The 14503-nt window shown below is 43.6% G+C and overlaps 1 protein-coding gene across 2 annotated transcripts in view; it reads left to right on the top strand.

The window, feature by feature from the left end:
• Positions 1–8742, top strand: part of pcf11 (PCF11 cleavage and polyadenylation factor subunit) — a 28933-nt gene extending 20191 nt beyond the window's left edge. Inside the window, exons 14-22 of one of the 2 annotated variants that reach the window (XM_079511332.1) lie at positions 673–894; positions 1277–1343; positions 1721–1843; positions 3662–3764; positions 4103–4286; positions 4473–4631; positions 5273–5365; positions 7285–7320; positions 8403–8742. In XM_079511332.1, the coding sequence (XP_079367458.1) occupies positions 673–894; positions 1277–1343; positions 1721–1843; positions 3662–3764; positions 4103–4286; positions 4473–4631; positions 5273–5365; positions 7285–7320; positions 8403–8621 (1206 nt within the window). In that variant the 3' untranslated portion in view covers positions 8622–8742. Of the gene's footprint in view, positions 1–672; positions 895–1276; positions 1344–1717; positions 1844–3661; positions 3765–4102; positions 4287–4472; positions 4632–5272; positions 5366–7284; positions 7321–8402 lie in introns of both variants that reach the window. The other variant, XM_079511331.1, reaches the window with a different exon arrangement.
• Positions 8743–14503: the final 5761 nt, after the last annotated feature.

Below are 14503 nucleotides of genomic sequence, written 5' to 3'. Positions count from 1 at the left end.
ATATCTATATATAGAAATATATAGTTCTATCTATATCTATATATGTGTATCCTATTGAGTACCCGGTATCAATAAGCTTTGGGCTTATCAATACGGTGCTCATTATCAATACAAATTAAAGAGATCCCTTAGTTATGAGACAGTAAGGCCTGACAAAATAATACTTTGATCTCCGTTTTGGGCTGAGTAGGTAGGGAATTTATTTCATTATATATTTTTTTATTTAAGAAAACTTTATTTTGACTTTGCATGACCAGGTGGTCTCACTTTGATCACCAGAGAGAATTTTACTGATCAAAGACCTTTTTGGTCTGACTCGGTCGGATTCTGACTTTTTTTTTCTTTTCTTTTCTTTTCTTTCTTTTCACCAAATGCCAATAAAATCATATTTAATAGAGTCTGTCGGAGACCTGTGTAATATTTTGTAAGACCTAATATAACCCATTTAGGCCTGACATCGAAATAAAATAAAAAGTCTTCTGAAAGAATATATATTCAAAGATTTGTGCCGCATTTTCACGATTTTTAAAAAAATAGCAGACCTACAAGCTCGTAGCGCGCCACTCGGTGGCTAAAGTAGAACATAATGCTTAGTTAAAACACCAAAAGGGGTTCCCGCCCAAAGTGGGATAATAACATCTGTTGTCTCTAACATCCTCCTGGTTCCCGCAGCCCTTCCATCAGCCAATGGGCATGCACTTTGAACAACCTCCGCCCAGATTCCCCTCTGGCCCCATGGGGCCCATGGGTGGACCCATGGGTGGTCCTCCCATGGGTGGGCCCGGCCCGGGTCCCTTCAGCTCCATGCCTGGACTCCAGTACCAACCCGGACCCCTGGTGCCCTTCCCTGGACCCGTTGGACCTGGGTTCTACAACCCTGGACCCCCCCAACAGGTACCTGTCTGCCTTGTCTGTCTGCCTGTCTGTCTACAGTCTGGAGCAACGGAAGCTCTGATCATGAGTAACATATAAATGATTCCGTCATACAGTCACTTCAGTTTAGTTTTTACAGTCGCGCAAATTTATCCTAATATAAATATAAATCATCTAAGCACACTATATGATGATACTTTGCTGCTTAGCAAAAATGGAAATAAATAATAAAATGTAAAGATTTCGTGAACAGAAATAGCAGCTTCCTTACTGGGATTTAAGGAGCTGTAGTTCCAGACTCTAACATTCAGAGATTGAGGAATAGTCGTCTGGCTACGAGAGACTAACCCTAACCCTAAACTAAACATCTGTACTAAAGCATTATTATTTTTTTGTGTTTCAGGTCAACATGGTACCAAACATGACTCAGGCCTTCCTGCCTCAGAACACTGTGCCTTTCACCCAGACAGGTAACTTATTACTATTATTATTATTATTATTATTACTATTATTAGACAGGTATTACCTGTTATTGTTATTGTTATTGTTATTATTAATATTATTATTATGGCGCCCCCGGTGGCTCCAGACAGTCACTTCAGTATAATTTAATGTGTTTTCAGTGGTGCCCCCGGTGGCTCCAGACAGTCACTTCAGTATAATTTAATGTGTTCTCAGTAGCGCCCCCGGTGGCTCCAGACAGTCACTTCAGTATAATTTAATGTGTTTTCAGTGGTGCCCCCGGTGGCTCCAGACAGTCACTTCAGTATAATTTAATGTGTTCTCAGTAGCGCCCCCCGGTGGCTCCAGACAGTCACTTCAGTATCATTTAATGTGTTCTCAGTAGCGCCCCCGGTGGCTCCAGACAGTCATTTCGGTCAGATGGACGTGAATGAACTTCTCACTAAACTGATCTCCACTGGAATCATCCCTGCTGCCGCGCCCCCCACACGCACTGCTGGGAGCACGGGTGAGTGCATGTACACACACACACACACACACACACACTGCCGCGCCACCCACACACACTGCTGGGAGCACGGGTGAGTGCACGTACACACACCGAGGACTCGAGGAGTCAACTTTGTCCCTATAATGTTGTGAGCTTGTAGATCGGCTATTTTCAGCATGCAACCAAGTGTAAAATGACTTATACTGGATCTCTTGTCCACTAGTCCCTTCATAACATTTTAGTCTAGTTTTTATTTGTTGACGAAATTGTGAGTATATTTAGTCATAGTTTTAGTCATCATGGCTTAGTTTTTATTTAGTTTTTATGTCGTTTTTGTCAGTGAAAAAAGGTAGTCGACGGACATTTTTCGGCATAGTCGACGAAAACAACACTGTCTTCCATGAAAGATATTTGGAAGTGATGTTAAACTCTGCATGGCTCATTTCCATGCGTCACAGTCAGGGACCTGCTGACGATTTGGTGGTTACCCTCCTACTGCATATGACAGCGCTGCATGATCTCATGCAGATCGGCTACTTTACCATTTGTGAGGACGCACAGAAAATAGAGCCGCGGAGAAAATAGAGCCGTCTTGGCTTTTTTTTTGCACATTTTATGCCCCCCTCGACATGTGAATAGTGTGGGCGTGAGAAATGAGAGGTGCCATGTGGTAAAAGGTCAAATTGCGTGACTCACACTCTCAAAGGGTGAGACTTGGACTCTTTCATATGAAAACAGAGCAGCAGGCATGCTGCTCTGTCTCTCTGTGACATCATCAGAGAGACAGAGCAGCAGCCCTGGACTCTTTCATATGATGTATGAGATATATACATGTATAATAATATGTATTGTCCCCCCTCCCCCCCATCACACACAAGTGTTTGGTCAAACCACGTGACTTCCATTGGAAAAGCATTGAGGCGGCCATGAAACACAGACAGCATGTTCGTCTGATATGTGTGTACAGGGCCTAACGCTCGGCACTGAGGACGGAACTTTATTGATATCATAACCGATCGCTCCACAGGCTGTGAGCACCGCTCCACAGGCTGTGAGCATCGCTCCACAGGCTGTGAGCACCGCTCCACAGGCTGTGAGCACCGCTCCACAGGCTGTGAGCATCGCTCCACAGGCTGTGAGCATCGCTCCACAGGCTGTGAGCATCGCTCCACAGGCTGTGAGCACCGCTCCACAGGCTGTGAGCACCGCTCCACAGGCTGTGAGCACCGCTCCACAGGCTGTGAGCACCGCTCCACAGGCTGTGAGCACCGCTCCACAGGCTGTGAGCACCGCTCCACAGGCTGTGAGCTCCACAGGCTGTGAGCTCCACAGGCTGGGAGCATCGCTCCACAGGCTGGGAGCATCGCTCCACAGGCTGGGAGCATCGCTCCACAGGCTGGGAGCACCGCTCCACAGGCTGTGAGCACCGCTCCACAGGCTGTGAGCACCGCTCCACAGGCTGGGAGCATCGCTCCACAGGCTGTGAGCGCCTGTTGCGCAACACTCAATGTTATTTTCCAGTGGGACGTCATCCAAAATGCCCCCGCCCCTCCCATTTTAGCGGATGAGACAGACAATCTTAAAACGTTAACTATTGATCTAAATCAATCCGTCCAATTCTAACCAAAGCCCACCGCGGTCCCGTTGCTAGTCGCGGTAGATTTAATCATACCTCCCGTTGTTGTCGATCGCCTCGGGGGTGTTTTGGCTACATTTAGCTACTTCAGCTACATCCAAGATGGCACCTGGTGTAACCTTGAAATGGGACCTGAAGAAACACATCGCTGGGCGTCCTGATTTAATGATCCTAAATACCCTCGGGCGTTTGTGTTCCAGATCCTTCTCCGTCGGCTCCAGTGGAGGAAGAGGAGGAGGAAGAGGAGGAGCTAGACGACAACATCCCTGACATCACTTCCTTTAACATGGACGACCTCAAACAGTTAGTATGACATCACTTCCTCCAACTGTAGAACTATGACAGCTTCCGTTGCTCCAGACTGTACGACGGAAGCATTTATATTTGACTCATGATCAGAGCTTCTGTTGCTCCAGACTGTATGACGGAAGTATTTATATTTGACTCATGATCAGAGCTTCCGTTGCTCCAGACTGTATGACGGATGCTTTAGCTGTTGAAAAATAGCAGATGGTGCCGCGCTATGACCTTGTATATTCTGCTATTTTTGAAAAATCATGAAAATGTAGTGCAAATCTTTGAATATATAGATTCTTTCAGAGCGAACTTTTTTAACTCAAATCTTTGCTTGCGTGTAACAGGCGCTATGAGCCTGTGGTGGTCAAGCTATACACGGGGATCCAGTGCTATTCGTGCGGGATGAGGTTCACGGCGTCTCAGACCGACGTCTACGCCGACCACCTGGACTGGCATTACAGACACAACCGCTCTGAGAAGGACGTCAGCCGTAAGGTCACCCACAGGAGGTGGTACTACAGTCTGACGGTACGCACACACCGCACGCACACACCGCACGCACACACACACCGCACACACACCACACGCACACACACACTGCACGCACACACACACACCGCACGCACACACACACACCGCACGCACACACACACACCGCACACACACACACCGTATTGTTTTTAAATAACTATTGTTTTGTGGTACTGTGTTCAGGACTGGATCGAGTTCGAGGAGGTGGCCGACCTGGAGGAACGCTCCAAGAGTCTGTTCTTTGAGAAGGTCAACGAGGAGGAAGTCCAGAAGACTCAGGAGATGTCCAAACAGAAAGACGTCGTCAGCAGCGTCAAGGCTGCTACGGACGTGGTGGACGAGGTACTTTATATCTATATACTACTGTACTACTGATACTACTGTAATACTACTGTATTTATACTGTAGTACTAACCTCCAAACAGAAAGACGTCATCAGCAGCGTCAAGGCTGCTGCGGACGTGGTGGACGAGGTACTTTACATAGACAGTAAGAGACAGTATGTGTAAATGTCCAGTGATAGTATGAGTTCACAGAGAAGATTGTGTGCACATCTCGATGCCTATATTGCTGGATGTCAGGCATCAAGGCAAACATCAAAGAAGAGGAAGAACATCCGCACACCAGTTTGTAGAGCTCAGAGACTTACTTTATTTTATGACAACGAATATGCAACGTTTCGACCGTCTAGGTCTTCATCAGGAAGAATATTCGTTGCATATTCGTTGTCATAAAATAAAGTAAGTCTCGGAGCTCTACAAACTGAAGAAGAGGAAGAACATCCGCACACCAGTGATAGTATGAGACAGTAATAGATACAGTATGATACAGTAAGAGACAGAATGTGTAAATGTCAAACTGATTCAATGATCTTGATAAGAACATGCTGGTGGTTCTAGGTTGATAACAGTCGAAGTGGGTCCATCGGTTGTGTTAAGGCTGCTGCTGATTGTGTGTGTGTGTGTGTGTGTGTGTGTGTGTAGTCGTGTGAGATATGTGCAGAGCCCTTTGAGATGTACTGGGAGGAGGAGGAGGAGGAGTGGCATCTGAAGAACGCTATCAGAGTGGATGACAAGGTAGGTCAATGCGCACACATAATGCACACACACGCGTTCAGTGTACATCGATACAGACGTGCGCGATGCGAGTGCATCGGTTCATTCACTGTGTATCGTATACAATTGACGGGTGAAATCTCGATGCGTCGTGCGCGGAGTGCTTGCATCAGTAAAATCCATGGTTGCACCGGTTTTTTCATGTTGTATTTCACCCTATTCTGTGTTTCTGAGGCGCGTTGAACGCACCATCAGAAAAGGAAGAAAAAAAAGGTCTCTCGCAGCGCGCTGCAGTGCGCACACAGTCAGTGAACAGAAGCTACCGTACGACGGTGCAGAGTAGACTCTGTGAGACAACAGACATAAAGAGCACCCGCGACTAACAGAAGTGAGCCCCACGCATTAAACAAGAGAAGCACCACCTTTAGCTTTATAAAATAGCTGTCCGAGGAGCTTTGTCCGTCGATCAGTTGACTTTTCACTGTAGCGCTGCGTGCTGGTAATGATCCACACTCCACAGCTGTTCTTGCTGATTCTCCGACGCAAATCATGCGAATCTGCGTCGCGATCATCAATTTGTAATTAAAGAAAGCTTCTGCAGTCTGCACACACGTGTACTACAACAACGCCACAGCCGGGTGTACTGCTTGCGTTTAAAGTAGTTTACAACCGTTTCACAACTTTCCACTGTCCAGCTTTCCCCTGGGATAGAAGCCTTATTTATATTCTGCAACACGACGGTGTCGCACGCCTAAAATTGCAGATCCACAAGCAGCGGGGCGTGGATGCGACGCGTTGTGAGCTTGTACATCTGCTATGTATTTAAAACGTTAATAATACATGCAGGCCAGGGTCTTCAATGTTTTTCAGGTCAAGCCAAGGACCCCTTAGCTGAGAGTGAGAGATAGATCAAGCAGGGACCCCCACTATACATAGGCTATTATATTCTAAAACTGTGTTGCAGATTAAACTAGACATATACTTGTTTGACAGCACTACCAGTGTGACCTGTAAATTATTTTTTTGTTTGTTTCTTTTCTATTTATATGTTAGTAACATGAATTGATGAACGATAGGCTATTACATTTTAATCTCTTGAACCCTCTATACTCAAAACCTCAAATTGACCTTTGATGTATAATAATTATACTATAGCCTATGATTAGTAATCTAACAATTCCACAATAACCAGCAGAGAGCAGACCCTTTGTTTACTTACAGAATTCTATAAGTTGGTTTGTTTGAGATGCAGAGCTATAATACTAACCTACAGTAAAACAATAAATTGCTTTGAATTTAAATGTAATGCATTTTTACATGTTTTGGGAAATTAATAGAGCTTTAATATAAATCCTTTCTATTGTGTTGAATCGCATCGTATCGTATCACATCGTATCGCAATGTCCAGAATTGAATCGCCATCAAATCGCGTCGTATCGGGAAGAGGGGTGAATAGCATCGCATCGTATCGCCAGGAGATTCCATGTATCGCTAAAGTATCGTATCGCTGGCAGTGCATCGAGATGCGTATCGAATCGGCCTCAGTGCTGAGATTCACATGCCTAATGCGCGCGCACACACACACACATTGTTGAAAAACCTCAACAATCATGTCAGTGGTTCTCAAACATTTTCATGTCGAGGACTCCCAAAATTGTCTGTATTTGGCCGCCAAACCTGAAAATCTGTAAATATGTGGTCCCCCCCCAGAAGCAAAGATTTGAGTTAAAAACGTTCGCTCTGAAAGAATATATACTCAAAGATTTCCACCACATTTCTGCTATTTTTCAACAGCTAAAGTATAACCTAATGCTTAAAACACCAAAACAACAATATCTGGTGTATTAGCTCACGCACGCACGCACGCGCACACACACAACACACAACGCACCCACACAGAGAGAACAGTGTGTGACGTGATCTGTTTTGTGTGTCCACAGACGTATCATCCTTCCTGTTATGAAGATTATAAGAACGTAAGTACACGACAAGTACACACTTCTACACGACAAGTACACACTTCTACACGAGTACACACATTAGGATAAAGTTCCACGACTGTAAAGATTAAACGGAAGTGGGGAGGAGGCTCCACTTCTGCATTATATTTTACTCATGATCAGAGCTTCCGTTGCTCCAGACTGAATGACGGAAGCATTTATATTTGACTCGTGATCAGAGCTTCCGTTGCTCCAGACTGTACGACGGAAGCATTTATATTTGACTCGTGATCAGAGCTTCCGTTGCTCCAGACTGTATGACGGAAGCATTTATATTTGACTCGTGATCAGAGCTTCCGTTGCTCCAGACTGTACGACGGAAGCATTTATATTTGACTCGTGATCAGAGCTTCCGTTGCTCCAGACTGTATGACGGAAGCATTTATATTTGACTCGTGATCAGAGCTTCCGTTGCTCCAGACTGTATGACGGAAGCATTTATATTTGACTCGTGATCAGAGCTTCCGTTGCTCCAGACTGTATGACGGAAGCATTTGAACATTGCGAGAGGCAACACGACGAGACTGTGTACATAGCAAAAAAAAAAAAAAGCGTTCCCGTCTTGAATGGGTTAACCCATTTTGGACTGAGGTCGATTAAAACAAGGCTTCTAAATCCTGACAGTTTTCTGAAAATCGCATGTTTTTATATCAGTGGTGCTCAACCTTTTTCATGTCAAGGACCCCCAGAATTATCTGTATTTGGCCGCCGACCCCCATCTGAAAATGTGTTGTTCCAGGGACCCCCCCCCCCAGAAGCAAAGATTTTAATTCAAAAACGTTCGCTGTGAAAGAATATACATTCAAAGATTTGCGCCCCATTTTCACGATTTAAAAAAAATAGCAGACCTACAAGCTCATAGCGCGGCACCGAGTGCCGTGCTATGAGCTTGTAGGTCTGCTATTTTTCAATACCTAAAGTATAACATAATGCTTAAAACACCAATAGGTTCCTGTCCAGAATGCCTTAAGATGTAGTTTTGGATAATTTCAGTAATGTTTTAAATCTGTTTTGAGGAGTGTTAATAATTACAATAATTTTGAACTATGTTTTCCCAGACCTGTTCGTTCGGTGAAGCCACGCCCTCCCCCAGCACAGCATCCAATCAGCATCCTCTGTCCGCCTTCAAACAGGAAGACACGCCCCCCTCTTCCTGCCAGTTCGCCGGCAAGCAGGAAGAGGAAATGGAGGCAGAGGAGGAAGGGGGCGGGGTTAAGGAGATCAAACAGGAAGTGGTGGAGGAGGAGGAGGCGGTGTCGGAGGAGGCGGGACTTTAACAGGAAACCAGCCTCCCGTTTCCTGTGTGCCATCTTTGTTTTTTGTTTTTTTTCGTTGGAAGAAGAAAAAAAAGAAAATATTTTTTTAATCTGAGTTTTTTTTCCTCAGAAAGAACAAAAACTTTAAAAAATATATCAAAATAAATACATTTTAGTATTTGGACTAAACACCTTGATGACTTTTTTTCAGGTTTGATTTTTTTGTAAATAAAAAAAAAAGAAAATGGAAATGGAGAAACTAAACTAAACAAAGTTTGTTTTTTTTGAGGCTTGAATGTAAAACATTTAATTTATGAATTAAAGTATTTTTGGGGGGGTGGTCTCGTGTAACTTCTTGGTTGGTTGTTTTGGGGGATCTCGTGTACCTGATTGGTCGGTTGTTTTTTTTTGGGAGGGGGGGGTCTCGGGGGTCTCCTGTACCTGATTGGTCGGTTGTTTTGGGGGAGTGGTCTTGTTGGTTCAGTAGGTAAGACTGAACTGTGTTTGGTTTCTGTCCATATGATCCGCTCCGGGTTTTCTAACCAACTCTGTGTCCATATGATCCGTTCCGGGTTTTCTAACGTTTCAGTGATCTTTGAAAAGCAGATTTTGGCTCTTTTTGCAAAATTTTTGCTCAATAAAAATGACATTTTTTCACAAAGTGTTTTGTGTTTTGGTGACGTTTAAAGTTTAGCTTTTTGTTCAATTTAATAAAGTGGGTTGAATGAATATAACTGTAGCCTATTGGTTGTTTATGTTTGTCTAGATTCTTTCATGCTGATTAAAAACCTGAAATACAAACCGTCTGCTTTTGACTCTTTAAAATGTCTAGAACAGTTTCATATCAAGGTGGTCCATTATTTATTTATTCATTCTGCATCTGAGCCACTGACCACCATCTGATGACATTTAGCCTCTCAGACCCATTTGAGCCACTGACCACCATCTGATGACATTTAGCCTCTCAGACCCATTTGAGCCACTGACCACCATCTGATGACATTTAGCCTCTCAGATCCATTTGAGCCACGGACCACCATCTGATGACATTTAGCCCCTCAGACCCATCTGAGCCACGGACCTCCATCTGATGACATTTAGCCCCTCAGACCCATCTGAGCCACGGACCACCATCTGATGACATTTAGCCTCAGACCCATCTGAGCCACGGACCACCATTTGATGACATTTAGCCTCTCAGACCCATTTGAGCCACGGACCACCATCTGATGACATTTAGCCTCTCAGACCCATTTGAGCCACGGACCACCATCTGATGACATTTAGCCTCAGACTCATTTGAGCCACGGTCCTCCATTTGATGACATTTAGCCTCTCAGACCCAAAACTAAAGAATATTGTTGTCATCGTTGGATCAGATCTTGTCCACAGCTCCATGCTGTATTGATGTTAGGAGAGATAACAGGCAAACGATCAAAACAAAATAATCAATTCTTCTACATTCAATAATTAGACTAATTGTAAATTAAGTACTGCATCTTTTTAACAAAACTTGAGTGTAAAATGAAACCAAATAGTATAGTAGCCACTAGCCAGCCCATAGAGCCCCATTGTGAACCTGGACATGTTGAGTACACCAACGTTTTATGTTATAAATGTTTAGTAGGGGTCCACAGCATGTAGAAACTGTTTTCATTTTAATAGTTTTAGTCACCCGGAATGTTTTAGTCTTAGTCTAGTTTCAGTCGACTAAATATCATAAGATTTTAGTCTACTAAATCTACAGTTAATTTAGTCGACTAAAATTTATTTTGGCGGGCCTTGATGCCGTCGTAATGACTGATTTTACACTACAGTAGTAGTAGTATTATTACTAGTAGTAGTAGTAGTATTAATTACAACTAACACAGAACATGCTCATTAATATTAATTAAAACATTACATTAATTAATAATAGCTAGTCGAACTTTCTACAGGTACATTTATGCGCCGTCGTATAACGGTGTCGTTGCGCTCAGAAACAGCAGATCTACAAGCCCACAAGGCGCCGCGGAGCCGGGCTTTTAGATCTGCTATAACGACTCAGTGTCGCCGCCCCTTGGTTCATCATGACCTTCACACTCTGAGCTTTGATCTGCACTGTGATGCAGAATGCATTGAAAAGTGGGTATTAACGCCATCTGGTGGTTGAATTATACTGACAGAGCTACAGTTATATTTTCAATTCAAACTTTATTCAAGACAGGGGGGTCCATAGGGCGGAACACATAAAACATAAAAACACAAAAGTAACAAACTATAAATAAACAAAGCATAAACAAACAAACAGGGGGGACTTATCTCTGTACATACAGGCTAGAACGCCAGTGGCTCCACAGCTTAGATGACAGCCTGACAGAGCTCTTAGCAGGGTTAGAAATTGATGCAATGATGCTGTTCTCAGAGTCTGTTAACCTGCACTTAAATCTATACATCAGGTTTCGTAGCACAGCAGGAGATACTACTTAGTATACTACTTATACTTCTCCGTCCATCAGTGTTTCACAACAATGTTTTCAAAGGCGCGCGCTCTTCCACCCACTTCCGGTGAAGGGTTTACAAAATAAGTTAATTTGTCAAAAGTCGACGTGTTTCCGCTTTCCTTTCAAAATACAACCTACCCGCCGGAAACAGCCGAACTACGCCGCTCGGCTGTTGTCGTACGAGAACTGAGCATGCGCAGTGTGCGTTAATAAAAATAATAATAAAATGTATTTATTTATCTATGCTAAGAATTTACCTCATTGTTTATGAAGGATTAAAGGGTTTAAATAATCATTTAAATTCAGTTTCTGTAGTTTGTCTAGTCTTTATAATGTTTAGACTTTAAAGAGAACTACACCATTGCAGGCTGCTTGCCTATCTCACAGCCCCCTTTCCACGCCCCCTTCCGGTAGATAGTGGTGTCATTTAACATTAGCATTTACACGTTTTTTTCTCTGGAGAATCTAAGTACATTTCCTAATGTAAAAATGTGACAGACCAATATTATTATGAAGCAAACAAGATGGTAAATCAGCTCGAACAGATAGAACAAACCTTACCTTGAGAAAACAAAAGTTGTAGACTTCTTAAATTACCTCTGTTAACATGTAGTGTCTATGGAGTGACGTCACGCTATCACCACTAACGCGGAAAGGGGGCGTATTAAGGGGGCGGGGAAATTCTGTGAGATAGGCCTCCAGGACTTGTTGTGTTAAATAATAGACAATCGTACAGTGTTATTAAACTACAAGGAAAACAACAGTTTCGAGCTCACAACCTCGAGTCATAATTTACCAATCGGTCATTTATGTCAGTCCATTTTAAACATGCAGGATATACTGGACAGTACAGTGTGAAGCCATTCTTCACTGCTACCTCTGCCTCCATATATGGCCGTGGATTGTTGAGAGACTGTCTGGCTATGAAAGTCTTTGATGTCACCTTTCTATAGAGCAGCTAGTGGTTCCCAAATGATGTGCCAAGGCAAACTGGTGTGTCGTCAGAAAGGTCTATGTGCTTTTGTTACTACCACACATTATTATTGCAATAAACACCATACTATACAAAACGTTGTTAATAATATTATTATTACTTTGTGCATTGTATTTCCCTATTTTGAGTATGTCACATTTTTTATATTTATTTCAAAAACCTCTGACACTAAAATAGCAGCTACTTTGCTATACAGGTGGTGAAAACCACTGCTATAGAGTGATCTAAACCCATTTCTGTGGAGTGAACACATACTGTACGTAATGACCACACACCCCATTTGGTCTGGTCTCCATGGACTGCATGCCCCCCACACACTAGTGGTTTCTAGAAGCAGTCAACATCACCAGTCATGTTTGGACCAGTTTTAAATGGTGGTTGGACTTTACATTCCAGGCAGCCCACTTTCAAAGAATTCTATACAGCCAATTATATTGTATCAAATAGTCAGAAGAATATGGATACAGAGCTTGTTGTGTTTGTCTGTATCTACAGAGAAAAATCCTGAGTGCTTATTTAACAATTTCACTGTCACCTGGTGGACGCAAGAGCCAACGCTAGACTGCCGACCCGGAACTACTTCGTTTTAGTGTGTTGCACGCTGGATACACGTCCGGCTTGGGCGGCCATCTTAGATGCAAAATAATAGAGCACCGAAGTCCTGACGTCACTGCCCTCTACTACCAGTAGAGGGCAGTGAGCGCCATGGTTCATGTATGTTTTTATAAGCATTGTACTCTCCATAGGGGGATTTTAGATCGCCTCATATAAGAACTGTGTTTGAAAAATAAACCGATCACCCCGGCCTTTTCACTCATATGGATATGAAGCATCGACTGAAGGTGGAAATGTACAAATATACCCAAAGAGTAACAAAATAAGCGTTAGAAACGAGCCAAACAACCCAGAGACTACATTTCCGGGTAGGCTGCTTCTGCCCGCAGCCCGTCGCACAACAGAAACTGAACGTTAATTACGTTTATTTTTATTTTTATTTTATTGATATATAATGTATCGTGGTTAGTACGAGTCGAGTCACCACCAGCTGAGCTTACGTCAACGAGGAATCTCAGGAACGCAATATGTTGACAGCTGGGCGTGACGTATATGCTCAGCGACATTGCATTCATATGTAGTTTCAAGGCTTTTGCGGTCACATTAATTCCATTTTCTCTAGAAACTGGCTGTATCAAATATGAATGGACATCATTAACGACGCACAGCCACTCCCCTGACAGAAACGCCGAGGTGGTCGGTTTATTTTTCAAACACAGTTCTTATATGAAGCGACCTAAAATTATATGAAGCGACCTAAGTTTGGGGATCTCAATGCAAATAAACAAATACATGAACCTGGAGATTGACGCCCTCTACTGAAAGTGACGACAGACTTCGGAGCTCTATTAGCATCAATGCTAGGGAGCTAAAATGTAAGCCATCCTTGCTCTAGAAAGCGCCAATGTTCCAATCGGGATCACCAGATAATCAGCAAAGACCTCTGAACATTGCGTGTTTTATCAAAACCATGGAGAGCTCCGTAGATTTAGAGTTATTCAGCTTTTTAGTCCGGCTGTATACAAGAAGTGAACGGCACTGCGGATGCGCGAACCCTAGGATCACTGAAGAAGGAAAGGCCAAGCAAAAAGTTTGATATTAATAATAAAGCTTATCTGACGTAACGCTCCGCCAATAGTGGTTGCCGGTTGGATTCTAATTGGCGGAACATTCCGCCACGAGCAGTTAATTTGTTAATAAATGGACCCTCAGACAGCTCTTATTGTCAGGGTCCTTGCAGCCACTGTAACAAGATTCCGAAAGTAGCCGCTCTACTTTCCAAAATCTTCACCTATGATATTATATGCCCTGAATAGGGTTGTCAGGGTTAAAGTGGGTAAAGCTCTGCTAGCACAGCCAGCGCTGAGACAATGCTGCAGGGCTTTTCACACAAACCATTTATGCTGTTACTCAATGCAACCGCCACACTACTGCTGTAGCACTTTGCATGCAACATGCACAGGTACATTATACTTACATCCAGAGCCACACGCTGGCACGTACACAGCTAAACACAAGCATACTGTGTACACACACACACACACACACACACACACACACACACACACACGCATGCACACATCCACGCATGCATGCATGCATGCATGCACGCACGCACCCACGCATGCACACACACTCACACACTCACTCACAAATAGACCTAAAACTCATGCTATGCTGTCTCACTCCAAGACCGAGTTAGACGATAGCAGTAAACACTCAGCTGCTCTTTCAGTCTGAACCACAGCCCTCACAAGGTGACCGCTCTCATGTTCACATCTGCATCAGGACATCACACACAAGGAGAAAATGAGATTTAGGGAACACTCTTATTTCTGTATTTCTGTGGCCATGCGCCGAACCATGTTATG

The sequence above is a fragment of the Electrona antarctica genome, assembly GCF_951216825.1.
Source record: "Electrona antarctica genome assembly, chromosome: 9".
Taxonomy (NCBI): domain Eukaryota; kingdom Metazoa; phylum Chordata; class Actinopteri; order Myctophiformes; family Myctophidae; genus Electrona; species Electrona antarctica.
Note: the sequence above shows the minus strand (reverse complement) of the source record. Positions and strands in the feature narration are given on the sequence as shown.